The sequence below is a fragment of the Orbicella franksi genome, chromosome 7 (genome assembly GCF_964199315.1).
Source record: "Orbicella franksi chromosome 7, jaOrbFran1.1, whole genome shotgun sequence".
NCBI classification, from domain to species: Eukaryota; Metazoa; Cnidaria; class Anthozoa; order Scleractinia; family Merulinidae; genus Orbicella; species Orbicella franksi.
Window position 1 is genome coordinate 29,703,755 of NC_138151.1, and position 25,303 is coordinate 29,729,057.

General features: G+C 38.4%; 1 protein-coding gene across 1 annotated transcript; it reads right to left on the minus strand.

The window, feature by feature from the left end:
• Positions 1-488: 488 nt before the first annotated feature.
• Positions 489-24,991, minus strand: LOC145493906 (uncharacterized). The gene is made up of 5 exons (XM_081473389.1): positions 24,419-24,991; positions 21,410-23,837; positions 19,270-20,029; positions 1,240-3,972; positions 489-641 (listed from the first exon to the last, which is right to left on the minus strand). The coding sequence occupies exons 3-4, from the start codon at positions 20,015-20,017 to the stop codon at positions 1,328-1,330; spliced, it is 3,393 nt and encodes a 1,130-aa protein (XP_081329515.1). The 5' UTR covers positions 20,018-20,029; positions 21,410-23,837; positions 24,419-24,991; the 3' UTR covers positions 489-641; positions 1,240-1,327.
• Between the last annotated feature and the right edge of the window lie 312 nt (positions 24,992-25,303).

A 25,303-nucleotide genomic window follows, 5' to 3' on the forward strand; every position in this document is an offset into this window, starting at 1 on the left:
GCCAAGAACCCACGTCCTTTTAATGTGGGAGTCCACCACCCCCCGGGTAACCGCAACAAAACATACAACAACAAACCACAATACAAGGTAACTTTAAAACTTAAGCCTTCTTTTACCGACCGTCTGGGAAAAGGGGAAAATGGAGCGACTGTTAAGCACTGCTACCAAGGGGCGCTCATTATACCTTCCTGGGGTTTCCCTGGGGTTAATTTGACATTTTCTCAGTTGCTACATAACATGGTATCTCTTGGAGTTCGTTTTAAACGCGTGCCGCAAATAACCAGAAACAAGTCGACCTTTTGGCGGGAAACACCCCTACACGCAGCCAACGTTTAATTTCGCGGACAACCACGCGCGTGTCGAGTATGACTCGCAATTCACGAGTGACGGGAAAGAACGTGTAACATCTTCGCGTCCTCGTAGAATCCTTAAATACACAAGCATCTCCTCCCCTCGGATAAACGGCAAAGGAAACAATGCCAGTCTCTACACAATCTAAACGTTTCTTTGCAAAAGCTAACAAAAATGTTGCCCTTTTCTTGCTCACCACTTCAGGAATTACAACGAGTTCTCTTATTTACAAACTTCATATCACTCTATTCTATTTACACAGCTTTAGAATTTTATCAAAAAAATAGTTGCTGGTTTTCAGTGTCACGCAATTCAAAATAGATCAAAATAAAAATCAAAACCGGTCAATAGATAAAGTCCAGAATCTGGGAAATGAAAGAAGGTAAATATGCAAAGACTCTCGTCAAAATTCTGGTCACAGCAATTTTTCTTATGCGAGATATGCGAAGAAATTTTTTCCCCAAATTTATAGAGATTTGTATGGAGACGCCATGCTGGTGTCCATCCGTATAGGCACCAACATGGCGGCCGGAAACCAAAAGAAACATCTGTCACTGAGTTTTGCTACAAAAGCGTGCATTTATCCCTCGAGGAACTCTAAAACGTTAAAATAATACTTTCTCTAAGACATGAACTGTTCAGATAGCCAAGTTCCCCGAAATAAGTCACTTTTTTAACCATCATGACAGCTCTCCAGGCCGTCATGTAAATGCCGCGTCACGCAAAAGCTTAGAAATTCAAGTGTAGTGTATCACAAAACCAAGAACCCATTCGGAGCGAAAATTTGTATGAATATTAGTTTTCAGCTGCTCTTATACATCATTAAAGTAAAATCTCAGGAAGATCAATAGTTTTGTAGTTCGAATTTTAGTGACGTCATGTGAAAACCAGCTATAATATTCCTTAACTCAGAAAATTGACATTGTGTACATGAGAATTCTAGATATTGATAATCCTTATGCTTTGTTGTAGCTGTTTATATTTCAAGTTTAAAACCTGGTCTGTGCTGTTTAACAAGATTTCTGAGAGATTGCGCACTTTCCCGACTTATACCACGATTCCACCTCAGGTCTAGTACGACTAGTTTACAGTTGTCGTTCTGTACTGCTTCACACAGACTGGTAACACCGGTATTGGTGATGTGATTAGCCATCAGATATAGTGTGGTTACTTTACAGCTTCGATGCGTCAAGGCATCCCAAAGACTGGTAACACCGGTATCAGTGATCCGATTATCAGTCAGATGTAGCGTGGATAATTTACAGCTGGACTGCTTGAAGGCGGCACACAGACTCGTAACACCGGTATCGGTGATCCCATTACGACTCAGTAATAGTGTGGTTACTTTACAGCTTGGATGCTTTAAAGCGTCACACAGACTGGTCAGACCGGTATCGGTGATCTGATAACGACTCAGAGACAGTGTGGTTACTTTACAGCTTGGATGCTTTAAAGCGTCACACAGACTGGTCAGACCGGTATCGATGATCTGATTACGACTCAGACATAGTGTGGTTACTTTACAGCTTGGATGCGTTAAGGCGTCACACAGACTGGTAACACCGGTATCGGTGATCTGATTACTATTCAGAGATAGTGTGGTCACTTTACAGCTTGGATGCCTTAAGGCGTCACACAGACTGGTAACACCGGCATCGGTGATTTGATCATCATTTAGAGCTAGTGTGGTTACTTTACAGCTTGGATGCTTTAAAGCGTTACACAGACTGGTAACACCGGTATCGGTGATCTGAGTACCCATCATACTTAGTCGTGTCAATTTAGTACATACTAATCCTCTAATGCGATCAACATATTCGTCAGTCAATGGAACTCTGCCAAAATTTAGTTCGGTAATGGGACAGTATTCTTTCTCTAGTGATTCACAGAGACGTTTTATTCCAGACAGTGTTGGAGATGAGCCTGATATCTCCATCTTGTTAACAGTAAAGGACTGTTCAGATCTTTGATGTTGTGCTGTAGTAGCTTCCTCTTCATTCAATGCACTAAAGACATCTAGCAAAAATGATATTGCGATACAGTCCACATCATTTAAATGAAAAAGTACCAATTTACCGTGGTCAGAGTAGTGATGGGGATGATTCTTAATGACATTTTTAGCAAATTCTTTGTCTTGATATTCCCTGAGGCACTTTGCTCTCAGCTGAAGGTGTTCTCTGCTGGAAGAAGATGAAATACTTTCTAGCAATTTTTCCATTAGTTCACCATTCTTTTTCTTCGACAAAATACCAGCCATGAACTGCAGAACCATTTGGGAGACATGTTTTGGAATTACATTTGACATTACAAACCAGCGAGCAGCCAAATACTCATGAATTGTCAAATGAGTAAAACCTAAGTATTTCGTGGTTTCAAGCAAAGATTTCCTGAAAGGCGGACCACAGTGGAGAAGACCGCTTTCTTTCAAGTTTTCGATTTCTTCGACACTAAACTTTCCTTCCATCTCTCTTTCTTCAAAAATTGGCTTTCTCTGCAAAAGCAGTTTAGCTGCTAAATCTGATAATTTATCCAACGTACTTTCCACTAGATGTGAAGCATTGAATTTCTCAGGAATTATTTTCGTCCTATACTCTGACGCGGCATTATGCTTTAGTTCAAAAATGTTCACAGCTTCAGAATAAATGTCAGTTGTTGAAACAGGGAGATCATCAGTGCTGTTTGATGTTTGAAGAGCATATTCCATACAGAAACACATCAGAAAGCACAGCATAGGGATGTGAGCGAAGCTAACAAGATTCTCATTCTTCATGACATGATTGAGAACGGCGTTCTTCATGGTGTTGTTTTGTCTGAAATAATTTTTAATGAACTTTTGAACCTGTCCTGGAGAAAACCCTGCAATTTCCACGTACCGGTCAAAGGGAATTCCTCCCATCTTATCAGATTCATCAGGCCTTGATGTGATCATAACAACAGAGTCTCTTAACAGTTTTGTTTTGATGAGTTTGGTACACAGTGCGGCGACAGGCATTTTCTCTTTAGCAGTACTTTTGTACCGTTTTTCCAATTCACCAGTGATGTAATCTTGTTGCGAATACTCGTCGTACCCATCAATAATGATTAAAACTTCTTCAGGGTGATTCACAATGTATTCAAACAACGGGTCATCAATGTTTGAGCTATCATCCAATACTGTAGAGCAGTTTAAGAGCTCTTGCAAAGACAACTGGTCATTTTCAAGGAGATTCAGTTGACGGAATGTCAACAAGTACACAAATTTAAAATAGGATTGTGACTGAAATAGCTTATCGTCAGCCCAATCTCTCACGAGCTTTTGACAAAACAGAGTCTTTCCAATCCCTGCTTTCCCAGTAAGAAGAATACGTTTAGGGCTTCGTTCATCATTGGTAACGCTAATGAATATTTCTTCACAGTATTCTATTCGAGTACCACTCACTTGCCCAAAATAATGCAGCTGGTCACTTCTTGTTGATCCCATGACTTCCTTATTGAGGGTCTTTCTACCATGTTGTATAAGAACATTCGTGAATATGTCCTCAGTTTTGACATTAGAAATAGTTGCAGAGGCCATGAGTTTGGGCTGGAATTCTGTTTGGTTTGTAATCGATGCTTTCAAAGCTGTTGTGTAGGAACTCACAGCTGAAAAAAGAAAGAAATAACATAATAACAAATCATTCAAACAGGAAGCTTCACATGCAATTGTGTAGCCACAGGTTTCCTCGTTGGTGTGTTACCAGGAACACAGCTGTTTTAAGAAATACTGTCCTAAAAAGGCGTGAAAGTGCACCCAGCAATGCCGGAAGGTGTTTTGGGAATTGACAGTGCACTGCTGATTGATCGAAGTTCACGTTGTTTTCGTTCGATTAAAAGACAAATCATGAACATGGGCGTGTTTTCCTATACCCACAAATCAATGGTAGTTAACAATTATTCATCGAGGTGGAGGTGACTTGTGGCGGATATTGACCGAGCCGCAAATAGGCGAGGTAAATATCCACCACTTTCATCGACACTGAGATGAATAATTGTTTTAGTATATACCTCACAAGTTGAATAATCAGACTCGTTTATCGTTAAAGTGCACCTAACCCCCAAATTTTTTTTTCGCTAAAACAAATCTAGACTTTATTTGAAGCATTTGGGCGAAGAAATTTTTGAATTTGGTTGAATCCTCGATTTTCTATGCCCTTTCAAAGTCGCGATTAAGTGTTTCACGACCGCGTTTTAGGGAGTCTGGGGCGGCGGTACCTGATGACGTCTACCCAGGAACCAAACACAATAGCGCCTCAGTCAACTCACTGTATTTGCTCGAGAAAATAGAATGCAAAACTAATCGTTCCGATGTATTTTGGGACTAAAACGTCCAAGTTTTGTCTCAGAATCATTTCTTTTTCGTCACTGGAGTCAGAGTTAAGTTTCGATTCGGAAGACTCCGAAATAAACTTCGATCGAGCACGTTCGACAACTGTGAACTCACTGCTTAGAGCTTTGAGAGCAATTTGCAATATTTCAAGCGACGACGGGGAAGACGTCTTTTGCGGACGAGCTGCTTGTATATTAGGAATGGAAAGCTAGATACGAAGTGGAGGAACAGGCAAACGAACAGCAGGAAAGAAAACTCAAGGACTGCTTTGGATGGTAATTTCGTCAACTAAACATAAGATTCCCACGCGTGTTTATAGCCCGTTTACATTTGTCCTTACCGAGAATGTATTTTGTCAAGGTTCTGTTAAGTTTGTGTTTTACTTTCAGTTGAATGCTTCATGTTTATAAGAGCGACGTACGTGTTGCAGTTTTCGAGACTTGATGACCTCCAAAACATTGGCTTCGATCCATTGAAAATCGTATTGTTTGGACCTGTATTTTTGAAGCTGCGGGAAGCAATGCGGAAGGAAACATTTCATACAATTACCGATTTCACATTGTCACACGTTTTAAGTCGACTTTCATCTAAATCGAAAGAGAAATAAGTGTTGGTTAGCGGCGTACAGTTGTGATCTATTTACGTATCAGTATAACGCTTCTTGATCATGACCGGATCACACAACTTTGCCGGTTATGTTATAAATACTGCGGGATTGGAAGATATAGGTTGTCGGTGGTATTTCTACAAATTGCTGGTTAGCTTTAAGCAGAAAATTTATGAAAACAGCGTTCGAAAGTCTGCGGAACAAATTCCAGTGAGAGTTCTTCAATGGTTCTCACAGATTCAGTTCGCTTGTTTCGGTTCGACAAAATCAACCATCGTTTGCGTCTTTATTGCACCATTAGCCGATCATCGCCAGTAAATTGTACAGTATATCTTTCTTTAAATCTGGAATATTGCTGCAACAGCCGATAGCACCTCTGGAAGGCGTTTCTGCGCACTTTTCGAATGTGTATTGCACTATCCTGAAGGAGATGAGAGGAAATGAGATATCCAACCTTCCTGGGTAGACGTCACAAGAGCCGCTGGACCCATTCTCCTTAAACTCGGTCGTGAAACAAAATGGCGGTGTTTTGGAGCTATTTTCGAGATTTCGTCGTGGCACAGAAAATCGGGGATTTAACGGAATCCAAAATTTTTTTCGCAGAACTATTTCAAATAATAAGTAGATTCGTTCTAGCGAAAAAAAATTTTTGGGGTTAGGTGCTCTTTAAGAAATTAGCTCTTCAGTAACCGAAGCGAAACGGGAAGCCATTTTGTTTTTCTCTGTTTGCTCAAGGTGAATAGTACTTGCTATTCACCTCCAAGCTAGCCAATCGATATTCAAATGCGCGGATAGCACTACTCGTTTGTGTGGTATACACTAATTAACAACCAGTAGTAATCGTAGATTTAAAAGTGCGTTCGAGTTTTGGTAGGCTTAATTGGTATGTTAAAAAAACAAAAATTCTAGGAACAGCATTTTGTACCTGAGCTGTTAGGCGGGCGTAAAATTGGCCTCCCTTCAGCAGGGACGAAAACAAATGAATTGATCGCAAAGCAGGCTTGGTGTGTTAAAAAAAAAAACCAGGGACAGCATTTTGTGCCTAAGCTGCTAGGTAGGCGTGAAATTAGTCTCCCTTCAGCAGGAGCAAAAACAAATGAATTGATCACAAAGCACGTGCATGCGAGATGGTTTGTTCTCGTTGATACATGTATTGTGTAATATTAGTTACGACCGGTTAGTAAAAAACATGGACTGCAGTCGCGAGACCGCGTTTAGTCCGCAGTCCCCATTTATACCTGAGTCCGCGCACGCTGACCGTGTAAATCGACGCCAACCATGTTTGTTTCGTCGGTATGCGAGACGACGTGCTTTTTGTACCAAAACTAGGACAATTATTTTGTTTACGACCACGACTTTGAATCGCCTTGGCTTTAAGGTAACAGCTACAGGGCATTCTCACTTCCGATACAATAAAACGGAGGACATGTTGATGTACCAAAGCCACCCTGTGGGAGTTGAACTCTTTTCCTACGTAAACACTTTCGTTACATAGTTTGTGCAAAGAAATCTAGGCCAGAAAAGTGAAACTCATTTCCTGGTTTCGGTCGAAGAGGAGAGCGTACACAACACGCAGCCAAACTACAGCTTTCTGTTCGTACGAAAAGTCTTACACATTTCGTGAAGACATGTCTGCAAGGTTTTTAAATGCCATTAACACTGACTTCGAACTTTAAATAAACGACGTATCCGCTAGTCTTCAACAAGCTGCCTCGAAAAGTCGTACACATTTCGTGAAGACATGTCTAAGAGTTTTTAAATGCCATTAACCTTGACTGCGAACTTTAAATAAACAACTCTAGTATCCGCTACAATCTACAATAAACTTTCTCGACACTCGAAAGTCCGCAATATTGTGCAACACTCGAAAGAAAGCACATGGACGAACATGAGCATGACGTCATTCGCCCCTGAAGAATTTTTTGGGGGGGCCAAATTGGTGTCCCCAGATAGATAGATAGATACATTCACAGATCTCGAATTTTTCTGCATTACGCGATTAGAACTGCGTTCCGTCGAACGCAATTAGATTATGAGCTCGAGATTTATATGAGGTGATATTTGATGAGGCCGAAGGCCAAATCACCTGTCATCAAACTATTTAAACAATAGAGTGTTTCTGTGAAGGAACTATCGGCTGATAGTTGCCCCGCGGACGTTTGATGTTCTTGAAACAAATATTGCCCAAGAAGTGAAGCTTCGAAGGCAAATATGCTAGTTTTAAGAACATCAAATTTCCAAGGTGCAACTATCAGCCGATAGTTCTGAGACATAAACAATCTCTATTGTCTTTACTGTTAACCACTAAATTTTCTTCCGTGCGCCAGTTCAAAAATTATATTGAATTATTTTTGACTTTTTTAGATGAAAGCCTGACAGCCAAATGCAAAATTGGACAAGGAAAACAAACAAAAACCCTGTTAATACAAATTCAAGTGTTTATTTTCTATAAGCCCGCTTGTTTAAAGAAATATTTTCACGGACGAGTACTATCCACCCGGGTATTTTCTTCGGATGCTATTTAAACAATAGAGTATTTCTGTCGAGGAACTATCGGCTGATAGTTGCCCCGTGGAAATTTGATGTTCTTAAAACAAATATGCTAGTTTTAAGAACATCAAATTTCCAAGGGACAACTATCAGACCGATAGTTCCGAGACATAAACACTCTATTGTCTTTATTGTTCACCACCAGGAGCCATAATCGGGGACGGAGACCGTAAGTCTCGGGATTCGCGCGCAGCTATGATATGCATGGGACAATTTTTCTATTTTTAGAACAAATTGCGCCATCCTGACGTCATATATCCGCGCGGATTCACGCACATGTCGGGGGCTCTCGCGTGGATGTTGTCACGTTGCGTGATCAAATGTTGGGAGATTCTCTTGCGTATTTTTCACAGAGATGGCAGGGAATAAGGCTGGGAATACGAACCAGGGCGTTTATATGTAGTTTTATGCTCTGAGCTAACGGAAAAGGTGGATTTTTCAGGGTCGAAAACAAGACTTCAATCTCGCGCTGGGAATGAATAATAAGATCTGCTCACGCTAGTTGTAAGCTTACGCGTATGCTTAAGAATATAGCAAGAAAACTCTCTACTCTGCTATCGAGTTAATTTGTGAGTTTCTCAGACAATGGTTAATCATAACCAAAACCTGTTTTGATGGTTTCTTATTGTTTCTGCTTGTTTGGTGAGTTTGCAAAAGTTTTTGAAAGGAAAGTCTAACGCGTACAATTAGTCATTTGCATAGTGCAGCTCGCGCACTTTCAAGTCCGAGTCGGTGTTTTCAATTGTCAACAAATCTTGACAAAGATTTCTTTCGTTATCTTTTGTGCTGAGATGCTGTAACAAATTTCACGAACGCAAAAAAGGCTACTAACATCATGTGTGTTTCTTCAACATAAGCATAGTGAAGTTTTACACTGCGAAAATGAAAATAGACAAGGAGTTTTGATAACTCGATCAACAAAATCGAAATCGTTATTCCAAGTTGATTAAAGAAAGCGTCATCGTAACTTTGCTGATTATTTCTGCTTTATTCACATATTTTCAGCTTAGCTTTTAATATGTTCTCAAACATTTATCAATCTTAAACATATTTAAAAACTATAGAGTTATTGTTTGAGTTCGATGTACGCTTTCACACGAAAGTGCCGCGGAAGTACAATTTGTCATGTTTACTGACTGTACAAAACACGCATCGGCGGGCGCTCTCATTCATCGACAACAGAGAATTTACTGGATTTTTTCACGAATAAAACTGAGCAGTATCTACGGACGTAAAGTTATTGGGCCTTGATGAAACATCAAGCATTGCTTACAATTCAAGCGAAACTCAAACTAGCAATTATTTTGTTTTATTTTTCGGTCGCGATAGACTGACAAATTCCTCGCAAGCGTGTGGCAAGAGGAGTTAGGAAGCTATGAAGTCCTGAAGCTCTGCTATATCTAAATATATCCAGCTAGTTTTTTGCTGTGTAATGGAAAAGCTGTTAACCTTCAACATATGTGAAATTTAAAGTGGAGTTGTGCACAGCTCATGTAAAAGAAGCATCCGTCGGAACACAACTTGGTCAGCGATATATATAAGCTTACAGCGGAACATACCTAAATTCGACATGGTCTTACTTCACTCAAACTGGAGCAGCTTACGACGAAACTACTTAAGCAAAATTCCAACAGACGTAAACGCGTTGAGTTGTGGGCCAAAAACATGAAAAATTTCGGGAATTTCGGACGCCATTTCCCCCGCGCGACATCCGCAAAAATCCTCGCAGCATGTACGCGCATGTGTCGCAGGCGATGGCGCAATTTGTTCTAAAAATAGAATTGTCCCATATCATGGGGACAGCCCAGGGGCGGGGCAGAAGACCCCTGAAATTTTCGTATAGGCATCATCCAACAAAAAATGACGTCACATCCGGTTTAAACTGCGCTTCGCGGCTCGCTTCACAAAGCGAGAAAATGGCGTTTCGATTACTCATGATTTCCCTCTATTTGTAAACCATCAGTTTCGTTTCATTTTATATTGAGTATGGAAGGATGTTGCAGAAACATTACTTCGACTTTTGAAGCAAAAATTTCGGGAAAAGAGAAAAGTTTATTATTGTTTTGAAGGAAAATAACGGAGAGCCTTCCGTCATCGTCGGGCGAGTTTTACACATTTGCAAAACTGGTGTTGTTCCGACTTTTGGTTCTCGTTGTTCGTGATTTAGTGATAACAATAAGTGCAATAGCCTATAATGTTAACAACAACCTGGATGAAGTATTACTGGCCATAGTTTGCACTGTGTACTACGGGAACATAATTAACAGAAGCCGTTTAGCTGCGAAAGTCGCTGTCACCAGAGCTTTTGTTGCTCTTGGCTCACGTGTATTGGTAGAAGAGACAAGCTGGATCGCATGCTGAAGGTCAGTATCCCACATTCCTACATCTCTCGTTGAAGATTGTTGTTTTCAGTAAGATACAGTACATATGTATCGGTAGTTTGGGGTCATCAGTCTCTTTCTCTTCGGTGAGTGCTTTTAAAACGCCCAGTAAAAACTTGATTCACGGCATGGAAACTTATGCCCCGCTGGATCGAAATTCGAGCAAGATTTTTAAGTTCTAGTCCTCTTTAAAAGTAATTAAATCAATTATTCAAATCCAAGCCATCAGAGGGAATCTGCCATTCAAGCTGCCCTACGTTAAGGTCCTGTTTATGGACCTTCCCCTTTGAAAATCGTGGGGGTGTTCTTTGAGGCAACACAGGTCCCATTTGTATGGTCTCGGGTACCCGGGATAACCCTCCCCCTGAGGCAACTTTATCAAGTGTTTGTATGAGAAAATGTAGCCCATGTCGCTGTAAAAGTTGACGAGTAAAAGTTGACCCTGCATGATTATTCGTAACTCTTATTGAATAATCAAATGTGCAACTATCCCTCTTTGTTTAAGTTTCCCTCACTCATTTGATCAGAGTGGGTTTTGCTGAGTTAATTTTCTCTTCTTTGATACAAATTGCTGCTTTAAATCTTAAATCTAGGCATTACGTGACACTCGCCATGCCGAGAGTTGTTCCAGTTAGGCGAGCCAAAGTGTTTATGTATACTCAAAGAAAAGTTGTTGGTTACTTTAGCTGCCAAGGCGAGTCAACTTGCCCACCTGAATTGTCTCACCCCCAAGTCTGGTTCGTCACCCTCGTGTAAACGGTTGGTTGAATTTTGCAAAGAAATAAGTGAAAAGTTAGCTCCGCCAGGGTAACTCGGGGAAAGGGTTGTCTCTGGTACACAAGAGCCATTCTATTTTATTTCCATTTTCCCTCTTCCTCTTCCAACTGATTATGCGAAATATACTGTCCAAACTCTTTATGAGTACTGGTGTTTGAGAGTGTCATCTTTATCACTACTGTGGAATGTACCTCACCATACAGCCACCCCAGTTAACACAGCCACCTAGTTATTATGGCCACTCTATTCTGGCTCAAACAAAAGCTCAGTCGGTCATTTTCTTATTTATTAATTATACAGTCAGATTTTTGTGACCTGTTGGTGACCAGATTAACAGAATTCTGGCACACTGTAGGAGTAATTTATATACAATTTACAGCAAGCAACAGGCATCATTTTGTTAGTGAAGTCCCATGCATATATGTAACTCTTGATTATTTTGAGATTTTATCTTTATTATGTTATCAAGGCAATAATATCTTGATTCCTGCTCCAGCGGTTGGGGGGGGGGGGGGGGGGGGACTCTCCTCTATGTGCTATATACAGCTGTGCAGCCCCAAAGGGTATGGTTATTCAGCCGTTTTCGTCATAAATACTCTAGGGTAAGGCTTTTGCCCCCTAGACTTTAATTTGTTATGTTTTTTAGAATAAGCTACCTCAATTTTCATCATTATTGATAAGACCATCAACAAAAGTCCTTCAAAACTTATGTTTAGGGCAACTGTAGCAGTCGCAACAGTCATAAATGAGGTGGGGAAAATCACAGATTATGGTCATAAATAGGTTAAGAGTTTAACTTTTGTGAAGAGGGCTGCACTGACCCCCACCCAATTTTTCTGGGATGTGCAAAACACATTTTCTTAGCAGTTACTACAGTCTTGCTTTAGTAAATCAAAATAGTACTTGCTGCCAGGTACTTTATAAAAGTATAACCCCTTCAGAAGCCTTCACAAAGTACATGTAATATCTGGTGCTAACAATTTTTTTTGCGGCTGATTAAAATTTGGTATTAAATTGTACTGAACTGGTGCAGATTTAATATACATTATATTTTGTCACACTTAGTTCACTTATTTGAAGACTACTCAGCAGCAACTAGTACCTCTTGTATGACCATGCAGTAACAGTATATTCCAAACAAAAAAAAAAGTACATGTATATGTATTACTATCCTGCCTGGAAGAGTGCATAGAGAGAGCACACAGTGCAGTGCCCTACTGTATGTCTTTTGTTAGGTATAATAATCTTAAATTTAGAAGACTCATATTGATCTTAGAATTCACAAAAAAGTTGATTTCTTGACAACTCTCCTTTAGCTGTGTCACATCATAATAAATTAGCAGTTTGGTATGCTGTAGCATAGAACTTTAATTAATTAAGTTATCACAGAGGTCATGGGTTAGAATCCAGTTCACACCTAATTTTTTTTTCAGGCTATAATTTCACCTTTGCTTAAGTTGTGTATAATACGTTGCAATGATCAATCATGTCTTTATAAGTTGATCAATGTATATATGTCCCACTGACTTATACTTCAACATTTTATCTTAAAGTTTGTTTATTTGTTTTATTGTGTGGTTCTAGAAAATGTCCATACCCACCCCAAGGAGATTATTGGAAATTCCAGGGATGGGGACGGTCTCAAAAGCCAAACTTTTTAAAGAAAAGTATTAATAAAAATTGGAATTTCCATAGGGATGGGATGGGGAAATCTCTGTTTAATAAATACATAAATAATATGTACAGACCCATTATCTGACGTGAAGACTGTGCAATATATCCTGGCCAACGAGTTGCCAAGGTGTAGCATCCTTGTTATCAATTTCAAGTACCAAATTAAAGAAGATCAGCATGTTAGATGGGAGAGGGGAATTTTTCAAAATATCATAATATATATATTTTCCAAACTCAATCATGTTAGTAGTGTTAGTGTCTATTTATTTATTTATTTATTTATTTATTAATTAATTAATGAATACCTGTGAAGAGATAGTCATACATTCTTGCAAATATTCTGGGAGTCTCCCACATACCATTTAGATCATCCAGTCCCCCAGGAAAGTTATGAAATTTATTGTCCAAGTAAACTACTGAACCATGGGCTCCACTGGGGACAGCGCTATTACGATGCAATTTGCAGATGTGCTACATAATATGAGCTTAACATTATTCTAGGCTTTTCTGGTCACCTCATGGCCTTGATTAATGTTTTTCAAACTGAAAATCATTGCATTATTGAAATTGGGCTAGAGGGGACTGGAAAAGATTGAGTTGCCAATTGGGAACATATTTTTATAGCCATATTAGTGTGTTGCTCGTAGAACTATAAGGCCACCAAGTTTCAATGATCTCTGCTGTATATATGGTCTGCACTTGATGTAATATTGGGTTTGGTGTATGACATCATCAGTCCTCTCATTTGCATATATTTCACACATTTTAAACTTAAATATCTCCAGAATTAATGCAAATATTTGTTAAGGTAAACAGCATTTGTAATCTATAGTAGAATTCTATTTGATACTCCTAAAAATATTGAATCAAGGGGTAAACATTTGATGATAGTAGCATGCCAAATCATTGAGTCGAATTTATGCTGCTGACATTTACATGTACTGTAAGGTGTTGAAGAGAATTTTGCAGGGGAATTTGGTGTGCTTATTGAATTGCCAGAGGTTGGTTGGCTGGTTTTGTTATTGCTGTGTCATTATCTTCCATGTATTTTTGTTTTAAAGCAGAGTGGTTGGTGGCAAAAGCAAAACTGGCAATATTCTCACTTACCTGTGTTTCTAAAGCCATGTTTTTAGGTTTTTGTGGTCAATCTATTAGTAGCTGCACTGTCTTAAATTACAATAGAAAAGATGTGATATTAATAATGTAAGTTATACTTTGGTATCATTCATACCAAAATTATAGTATTTTCTGGTTCAATGTTTGCCTCTGCATTAATTTGATTAAACTACTGTAGTTTATTTTCTAATGGAATTTAATTCTGTCAAAAGGGAGGTGGGAATCTGAGAACAATAGTGAACTAGACCAACAAATATACAGAAATCTACCACTATTGCTTTCATGACTGAGTGGAGATGAATCTAAGTCAGACCAAAATTAGAAAAAAAATTACTGATTTATTGGAGGGTTGAAATGGGATCCTGGCTATGGGAGAGTAGGAATTGGGGCTGAGGGGGGTGGGTGGTGTGCTTGTGAATTTAAGAACCTCTCTGAAAGTGAAAACAAACTGTAGGTTTGAAAAGTTTAAAGCGGAGTTAAAAATTATACTTTAATATATCTTGTGTATTAAGGTGGTAATGAGCATAATACCCACTTAGGGTGAGCCATTGAAACAATGACATAATTTATGTTTGTCTTTTCTTAGGTGGTTACCTCCTGGCATATACACCCCACACAGGCATACAATGTTATGATTAGATGATGCAACCTGCTTTCCCATGTTTAACATACACATAAGAGTATTGATCAGTGGACCAGTGTACAAGTGTGATTTCTCTACTGATAATGAGAATTATAATAAAGATACAAAGCCACTCTGGTGTGATTTATTTAATTATTCCTTAATGGTAAAGTGAACCAGTTAAACCAAAGGTTGCACTCTGTAAGATCAGGTGTACAAAAATTAAATAGAAAATTTCACTACATCAATTTTATTAATTAAGTATACTTCTTTGTAAAATATAGTTGGTATTTTGTTGTACTGGTAAGAATATAATTTGGAAATTTTTTATGGGAAATGTTTCCATTTAAAAATGTAGCTCAGATGCCACAACTATAGTTCTCCTTTCTGTGGTGTTTTCTTTTGTGGTAAATTGCAAAAACAAATTATGTTGACCTACATGTAAGTTAAAAAAATATACAAGTAGTAGCTCTTCTGAAAAAAAAAAGTTAATTTGTTATTGTTTCTTCCTGTTCATTTTTTCCTTGAACATTTTTATTTTCCTAATAAGTAGTTTAGCCAGCCATAAAAATGTTTTGTTGTCTCTGAGACCATTTTCAAGATAAAAAAGTGATTTGTATATAAAATTTGAATTTTGGGGTGGGGGGGGGGGTGGGGGGGTGGGGACCTTTTCAGAATTTCCCTACAAAGATCACAAGGTACAAGGGAAGAAGCAAAAATAGAATTTTAAGTGTTAAAACATATGTTTTCATCATCAGTTTGGGCCTCTCTGTGAAGCTGCATAGTATACTTGAGGATCATGTTATACCCATTTTAATTCAAAATACAAATGGAAACTTGCATTGACAATCACTTAATCTCTTGGCACTGTTTTGTTTTTTAATAATTGCCTTTTTTCACAAAACAATAATTTGAACATCTTTGTTTCACAAGCTGGGAGGGGGGGGGGGGGCGAGGGGTATTCTACAAAGTTTTAAATGGAAAGGCCTTATCTCAAGGTCCATTACCCCTTACCCTTTTGTATACATTTGTACCATTTTGATAGAAATGGCAACTCTTTTGTCGACCTTACATTGCAAAAGGGTAAATGTACCCCTTTAACAAACCTATTTAAGAATACTGCATCCCTTTTCTATTCCCTTGGAAAGAAGTTAATAAATAATATTATAGAATCTCTTCATTCTGGCTGAGGAGAGTAAATGAGAGCTTTTCAACAACATTTTAGAACCAGAAGAATGGAATCCCTAAATGACAGATTTTCCTACCCTTTCATACACCTCAACTTGTGAAATCCCTATCATTAAGTTTATACCTGAAGCCTGAAAAAGGTACTCATCGTGAGCTGAGCCTCCCCATATAGGTCATTACAGAGAGCCTTCCCACATACACAAGTCAGGAACTCTTGACAAGTACTGTAAGTAGATGCTGGCTTTAAGACTAGTCTGAGCCAGCTTCTTCAGTTTTTTAGCACAAACTTGTTGCTCTCTGTCAATTTCTAGTACAAAACCTTTTCTTTGCTGATCTGGTCCAAGTTCACAGACACTAGCATCACTCTCACGACACTGACTCTATCACTGTCACTCACAGTCTGATTCTTCAGTTTCACTGCACCATGCTTCATCATCACCCATCATTGTTAGACATGAGTTCATTAGCTTGTAAAATTCACCAGCCTGGCAGTTTCACTGTTGCTATTGCCTGTTCCCAGACTTCCTTTTATGGCTAGGTGTAGGGGCATGAAATTTCACCACTGTTTACAAACAATTTGTTTAGATGGCATATTGAAAGTGATGAATTACTGAAAATTGTCAGTATTGCTAGTGTTCTCTCGTTTTCTTAGGGATTGAAATATCTTGACGTAAGATTACAAAGAGAAAGCACACTGAAATATAATGCACAATTTTTTAGTAACCTTTCAAAATGGGTTGCCAATATGACAGGGATTAATAGATGAAGAACTTGGTCTGCAAACAGGGCAAATGAGAGGGTTTGAAGAAATTAAAGGTGCATACTTGACCTCAGTTGGGGGGGGGGGGGATTGGAACTTAGCACTGCTGACGTCAAACACTGTTGAAATGGAAAAATAAATTTGATTATAAGTGAGAAAAAACCACGACATGTCCAACTTACTTAATCGCCGTTAAAACTAATCCTCTTGCTTTTTTTTAAGGGGTTCATGGCCTACCTGTAACGAAGCGTTTATCAATTAAGGGATTGCTTAGGGAAAACATATCTTGTTTAAGGTTCTTAACCAATCGTACCATATTTTATGGCATCAGTTTGAGTCATGAGCAAACACACGAGTTTGTGTTAGTGTCGATCGGCAAGAAAGTTCTGCAAAGCACGTTATGTGTGTGGGTCTATTCTTGCAGTGATATGATTAACAGCACTCAAGTACTCTCGAGTGTTTGGCAACAGTAAATTCTAAAAAAGGTGCTTCTGTTAATAAGGTTCCCCCATGTCTAGAAACGTGTCATTGTGCATTTTTCTTAGTGTAATGCCTACCTAAGAGAATAGGATATTTGAATTGAGTGCAACTTACCTAGAATTCATTGTTTCCACACAAACGATGACTCCTGTGGAATTCAGCGAGGAAGAAATGGCGACATTTCGTAAAAAACACGCCTTCAAAACAGCGTGTTTTTGAATAAATAATTACCCTGTCCTTCAAACAAACTGATATGACGAGGAAGAAGACAAAATTTTGTTTATCCTGGCCAAATGAAACGTTAAAAATATCTGGCCGATTGCAAAATATTACCATTTTACTTACTGAGAGAACGATTATGCCATGTTCAAATTTGATTTTGCCGCTCAGCGCTCTTTTTTACCGGATGTGACGTCATTTTTTGTTGGATGATTCAGATACACAAAAAGTGCCAGGCGTCGCAGAGTGTTCTCCCCCGCCCCTGGGACAGTCTCAATACTAGAAATGGCGCGCGCTTACGGTCTCCGTCCCCAATTATGGCTCCTGTCACCACTAAATTTTCTTCCGTGTGCCAGTTCAAAATTCATGGTGAATTATTTTCGATTTTTTTAGATGAAAGCCGTGAAAGGTCGTTAAAGCCAAATGAACAATTTGAAAAAGAAAACAGACAAAAACCCACTAAATACATTTCAATTGTTTACTTTCTGTAAGACCGCTTCTTTACAGAAACATTTACACAGACGAGTACTATCCATCCGGGTATTTTCCCTGGACGGGCTCTATGGGCTGATAGTGTCTCTCCACGGATGAACACTATCGCGTCATGTGATCAATTTAAACCAATAAGAATCGGAGAAAATTTAGTGGTGAACTATAAGGACTGATAGTGTCTCTCCGCGGATGAACACTATCGCGTCACCTGATCAATTTAAACCAATAAGAATCAGAGAAAATTTAGTGGTGAACTATAACACCCCTTATTATATGGCCAGCTCCGTGAGCAGGCAAGATGAATCAAATCCTGCGCTGTGATTGGCTACCCGAGCGGGCAAGATGGAGCTATCTTGCCCGCTCGGGACTACCGTCTGTGTCCCACAAGAAAAATTTCCCCGAAAGCAGGGCTCGAAATTAACTTTTTCGTTCAGGAGCCAGCTGGCGACTAACGGAAAAATTTTGGTCGCCAGATCATAAATTTTGGTCGCCAACTTATTTTATATAATTATAGCTTACACAAGAACAGGATTTTATACGTTACTTTGCATGCAAGAAAAGTCACAATTGAAGAGCGAAAGCAATTAAAAACAACACGAGTAACACTTAGTTATAAAGCTACTGTTGTTCTCAGGTGATGTGTCTCTGGTCCGAAGGTGATGGTTGTCTCCATAGTCATTTTAAATCAAGCGAAGCATAAAACGTTTTAAGTCCGTGGTTTTCATTGTCAGACAAACACGCGTCCTTGCGTATTTTCCCTTTGCTACTTCTTCGAAATGCCGTTCTTTATTTTTGAATTGCTTTCCTCGCTGCCTTTCGCTGCCGACAAACAACGCTATGCTTGAGTCTTCATTCCCCGCACGCAAAAACTCACGTAAATTCCTTCAACTGATTGGTATCTGCCGCCCGGACAGTTTCGCGGCAAGTGAAATGCACATGTTGTTAAAGTGCACACTGCGATCACAGTTTCGGAAGAAGCCGCTGGAACAATATGGCGCGCCGTGAACGCAGTATCAACGTGTCGAAATACATTCAATTTTTTCGATTATCTTGTAATATTGAGACATTATTTTACTGGAGACGGAAAGGCGAGTTGTATACTAGCTACAATATCCGATTGATTTCCTCATATAAAGATTTAAGAACAAAGCTGTGCCGTGGTTTTCTTTAGTTATCGGACAAAACGCGAGTCGCCAGTGCTCAATTTTTGGTCGCATTGGCGACCAGTGAGTCGCAATTTCGAGCCCTGGAAAGCCATATAATAAATCCTTTATTGACCAAGCTTTTTCGGTCAAGATGACTGGATATTAGCCTCGTTCTTTTTTTGTATGTTTATGGACCTCGACTCCAACTCAGTCCATAAAACATGCAAAAAAAGAACTTGGCCAATATCCAGCCATCATCTTGACCTCACACTTGGTCAATAACCTATATATAGAAATCTTGAGCTCATAATCTAATAAATTGTTTTAGCAGAATTCAAGAAACCGCCAATGTTCTTCTTTTAGTCTTCTCAGCGATTTAATTATCCACTCACATCTAAACTTTCGTTAAATCTTCGGAAAAAAAACGTTGCATTTCGTAGACAACCAACAGCCACTGCAGTCTAATGGCTGATAGTGTACGAGTAGCTCAACCAATCAGATTGCAGCATTTACATTGGTAGACTAGCAGAATTCTACTAATTTTCAATATTCTTAGTCTCACCTGATGAATTGTTTCCTGTAGCCGACAAGTTTTCCATGTCAAGGTTGCTGGTCACTTCAAGGACATTTCCAAGTAACATTTCCTGAAATGGCTTCCTCGTTAATGTCAATTGAAGAAGCTCAGATATACCAAGTATCATAACTAAAGCTTCAATGACAAGGATAGCAATGTTGAGAATTGATTTCTCCTTGTAATAAGGATCCTTGCATTGCATTGCACTTTCCGTCTGGTTGACTGAAATTGAGTTCTTGTTTGTCTGAGAGGTGTGTGGGTTGCATTCAAACTCTGAAGGCAGATCAAGGGTCTGAGAACTGCAAAAGACCGCGATCATCCCACCGAGGAACACAAGTCGGAACACCACATGAATATTGTACATACAGTGCAACTTTCCCCACTGAGCTTGTCTGTGGTTTGGCTGGGCTTCTTGATCTCTTTTGATCTGTCGTATTGTCACATTAGTGTAGAGAGAGAAGCAAATCCACGAAAGACATAAAACACCATAGATAATCGCAACAACATTCCGAGGTATTAGCCAAGGGCTCATGGTAGAGGTGTACTCGTCGTAGCAGTTGAAATCATCGGGCTTAGAGCCTGGCTTAGAAGGACAGCTGAAATTCTTTCTATCATTGGCATGATAGGATTGTAAACCAACCAATACTCCACCAAAGCCGAGGAAAACCACAACGAACTGAACAGCTCCAAAGACGGTTTGTGAAGTGAGTGCTTGTTTGAACAAACCAGTATCCATTGTGAAAAGTATCTGCAAAGGACAAAGTGATGAAAATATGAGTTAAAATGCTATTTGAAGAAAATAATTCATCAAACTTGCTCCCAGGAAAATTATAACCAAATTTCCTATCTTCAACAATGAGATCACCGAAAGCTTCAATAAAAAAATTATTTCTTTTAAATTGATCTGCTGTTAAGTATCAAAAAATCATGAGCATTTTTTTGTTTGCTCTGCCTTCTTTATGTCACGCAAGGCATGGATTACACGCCACGCATGCACTAGGATTAAAATTGATGAAGTCAACTATGCCACTGTGAGTGTGACTGAAATAAAAGCAAAATTTTCCTACTGTGACCAAATCAAGTTTAGTGCGATTCAAGAGTGTAATATTATCATCTCTGAAAAATGTGTGGCAATCCTTAGTTACTTTCAGATTCCAAGAGCCCTTGCTCAGATCTTCTTTTTCCACATGCCTGTTCCATTTTCATATTCTCGTTATTGGTCTGAAACAAGCTTGCAACTGAGGCTAATGCAGAGAGCCTTTTCAAATGCAAATGACATTATCCTTTGTAATGATATTCACCCTGAATGAACCTCCGTTACAAGCTAGTTTCAATTCAATGCTGAGAAAACGAAAATGGTCTACCAGGGAAAAGATCTTTGTATGTAGTAAGTATCCCCACAAATAATATTACTGTGTCATGGTCACTTGCATGTATGAATTACACTGAGACATGCATTAACTGGAAGCACAGTAATACACTCTGACTGTGTAATTTAAGTTTATCTTTAAGTTGTTCTAAATTTCATACTAATCTCAGTTGCAAGCTGCTGATATTTTTTTCTCAATTTCTTGTTTTCTTTAAAAGCACACCCTATTTTGTTTAGTTAGTTGTACTAATGTTCTTGTCAACAACAATAACAACAACAACAACAACAATCTTTATTTTCTTTTATTGTAAAATTACATAACGTAAAATTACTTTATATCAAATACAACAGTCTAAAACATTACACCATCCATAACCAATCTGATTTTTTTTTTCTATTTGAGAAATAAAGTGTTGTTATTGTTGTTTGCCTCGTTTCTTCTAAATAATCAAGTGTAAGTTTGGGCTCAATTTGTGATCTGGAAGTCCAGACCTGAAAAACCCTCATGCCTGGAATTCCAGGCCAATGAACCCTCCCACGTCTTTGGAATTCCAGTCTATGGGCCCTCACCCCCTCACACTTTTTGCTGTATATATTCAATAATTTATGTCTTTTTGATCATTTGTTAACTTAAGGGCTGTGGGTTGGCAGTTGAAAACTCATTTTAACCTAAATTTCCAACCAGAGAATGTTTTCATGGTTTTAAAATATTGTTATAGGCTTGAGGTTAAATCATTGTCTAATGACAATAGCACTTACCTACCAGTATTTCCCACCTCTTTATCCTTAGACTTTAAGGTCAATATGGGGTAATCTTGAAACAACCAGGTTGATAATGAGAATACAGTCCTGTCAATGAAAGATGACATTATTAATATCAATATTAATAGTGTAAGAAAAATTAAATCCTCAGGAACTCAAAAAATTTGAATTCCAGCATGATTCCAGCATGCCCTTGGGACTAGTAGCTCTAAAATTTTGCTTGCCCTGGGAAAGTCTTAATTTGCTCTTTTAATGACTTAGTTGACAGATAACTTGCTGATGACTTAGGTACATTGTACTTGCCCGGAAGGAGAATCTATTTGTCCCAGATGACTGGATGGCACTTTTTTAGAGCCCTGATACTGTGATCCAAATTGAATATTTTTCAGCACATGTTATGCATGGTTCAATTTAATTTATTGACTCTAGATGTGGTATATGGTGTACAGGAAATGATGTGGAAGGACTTTTAATTACAAAAGTGAGAGGTAAAGTCTGCATTGGTTTCAAGTGTTCCATACCACCCTAGGGTTTCCAGTGCTAAAAAAACCCCCCCGTGAAAATCCACCTTGGCCTTCAGAAAAGTAGCTCTCAAATTCTGTCAGCCCTGGGCAATTTTTTTTTTTTTTAAGTTATTTGACAAGTGACTTGCCTCAGGCCCCTATTAGGCAAGTGAGAATGAAAACGTACTTGCCTTGCAAGAAAATCTACTTGTTCTGGATGGCACTTTTTTCGAGGTCTGGTTTCCACAGCATAAAGACTGACTAGGAATACATGCATACTTTATTTAATATACGTGTTTATTTCTACTACCCTTCAATTAGACGCTAGTCCACTGCTGGGTTTACAAAAGTGAGGGAGGCATCAAAATGACACACAATGCATGCAGAAGTGATGACGTTTAACAATGCCTTGGCTATCCTGGACATTGCAAAACAAACTTGTCTAACAAATGTACAGTATAAGGTAAATTGGGTGGAGTGAGAAGAATTAGCAGGAGAGAACCATGGTGAAGAAATGGGTGTGAGAGCACTGAGTGGTGGGAGAAAGAAAAATCTTCCCTGTTGGTGCCTTTTTTGGCTGTGATCTATTGATCCATTCAATAAAGTAAAAATTCTTGCCTTTCCTGTTTTTTTTCTTAATTATCATCCATGTTGCTATATTTACTGCATTGCGGACCCATTCACAACTTTAAAGTCACAACTAAATTTGGAAATCACGTGACCAGAACAAAAAACACAGTCATTTAAGGCATTAAATGTCACAGCTTCCATTTCTAGGTAGCAGGGAGCTTAAGCAAGGCATGACGGCAACAGCATAGACTGTTCACAGTCTCTTTATTTACGCACGCAATGAGAACACCACCAAACAAAAGGTCTAAATGAGCAAAACAATAGCTGCACGTGCGTTATAAACCTTTGTAAATTTTGTAGCCATCCTCTACAAAACAACAACATGAAATAACCAAGTTTTGGTAATTTTGAAGAATGCAAACGATGGCCAACTTTTGTATTCTAGAGTTGATTGCTGATGTTACATCTTTAGTTCGTGTAGGGTTTTAAACTGCACAGCTTACTAACCAGTTCTAGAAAATTAGGAAATTGAAAGGTAAATTATAAGTCCATTTTTTCTGGCTATTGTCTTTGGCACTCCTATCATGTCAATAATTCAAGATATTCTAGCGCAGCATTAAATGGGAAGGTGATCAAAGCTTGTCTTAGAGAGTGTTTTATATAATAATTTTCAGTTATTCAGTTCCATATTCAGACACATTTTCTAAATAATAATTATCAATTCACTGATTCACAATTCTTTGATGACAATGTTGCCTGCATGTAAGAACCTACATTTTTTGAAGTCTGGCAAAATAGTTTCTTGTATATTTTGCGATACCTACAATAGTTATTGGCAATTTAGGGTAAGTAGGTTCTTATTAGGTTCTTAATAACTATGAAGGAGATATTATAGTTGTTGATTACCAGAAAAATAAATAGACTTGGGTTTGGTCTTCAAATATACAGTATTTACTCACAACTGTATCATGATAAGCCTAACATAACTGATTTCAGAATGTATATGCAATGTTGTCTCTGTAACAAGAGTTCATAATTTAACTGTAAGAACCTGCTTAATCTCACTTGGCTTAAGACGGGTTCTTATATTTTTGGGTTTTAAAATACAATAATCACGGATTTAGGATTGTTTCATTCAGTCTCTACATGTTTTGTGTAGACTATATATTTACCGGTACATTGTTGAGTGCAATGGTACAAATCTAAAATGATTCCTACTACTGTGGTCATTATATAGTCTCTTGTGAAACCATTTCCTGTCTGAATATAGTCAAAGTTACTTGTTTACACTGATGAGATTTGTGATGCTGAATATATGAAGTAAGGCCAATACGTTTAACCATTTCAGTGTCCTACAAAGAGAATAACAGAGGGTATAAATGAAAATCACAATTATACTTTATTAATATTATTCTTTTTCTTTTTAATATAACTATAACATTATTATTATAAAAATAATAATTACCCCATTGTTAAATATAGCACATGCACCACCTCACCCTTGCAGTAAATTGAACCACACTTTACATGTATTCCCAGATATTGCATCATTTACTCTTTATTTGTTATAAAGATATTAACATTATAGGAGTTCCATTTCCAGCAAATTACCATGGATATCTTATCAATGAAATGTATAAAAGCTCATATATCAAAAGGCAATTAAAAGACCTGCATTTAGCGACAGAAAGTCCCAGGATTTATTTCCACATCATTGGCAATAAAGTAAAGTCATAAACGTAGCGTAAAAATACCGAAAGGTACTTATTACAAGTAGAATATTCTTTAAACCTAATGTTGGAAGAATTGGAAGATATATCGCTGCCATTTCCTTTTTTGGGCTTTCGTTATCATAATTTCACGCTAGAAAATAAACTATGATACCAAGGTATACATGAAAATTTAAGCAAACTAAAGATTTCAGACAGCTCACCTTTTTGATCTTGCCAAGAAACTGCTGTTAGTTTCCTTCCAATCTGGTTCGGTCTCAACAGCTGTGACTCACTTTTTCGATCTTGAGCTTATCTCAATTTCCACATCAGTTTTGTATTTTGTGGATCGGATGGGTTTGTTAGCAAGCTCAGATTTATCGGATAAAATACAACCACTCAAAGACATCTTTAACAACTATGAATCAAACGTACTTTGCCGTAAACTTTGCTAACTATATAACACTTTCAAAACCAAGATGGCGGATTGCAAATTCGTTCCCAGGCTCTCTCTTCTTTGCTGCCACATGCCTAGAGCGCTCTTTCTGTTCGAAGGGATAAATCGATGGAGAAATCCTCGGAACTCCGACACGGGGCAAGGGCTCGGCGACTGTCAGGGCGACAACCGAGCATTGCGCCATAACGAATGAGGTCATCGGTTAAAAATCTTCTCAGTCTTGTAATTTGCATTTTAATTCGTTCTTGCATCATAAAAGTTTGGTCTTTACATTTCTTTTGGGTTATAGCAGTAATTCTGTGGAAAAACCGCAGATTTTCAACGTTCCCCCAATATATATCTCCTAACGTGTAGAATCGGTGGCCACAAGGCTAACAGAAGGTAAAATATACAAACAAATTTTCATAGACAAGATATTTCCAAACATTTCTTATGCAGACAATTTCTGCATGACTGATGGTCTGTTTGCGTTTTGTATGCATAATCTTCTAGTGCAATATCAAGTTTTGAACTTTCGAAAATGGCTAAACACAGCTGGAGAGAACGCCTTATAGTTAGTAAAGTTTTGATAAGAGATATGTCTTGCAAAATAGTTTATATGCAATTCTACAAAGTCGGGAAAATTTACAACGTGTGTATGTCGGGGGGCATT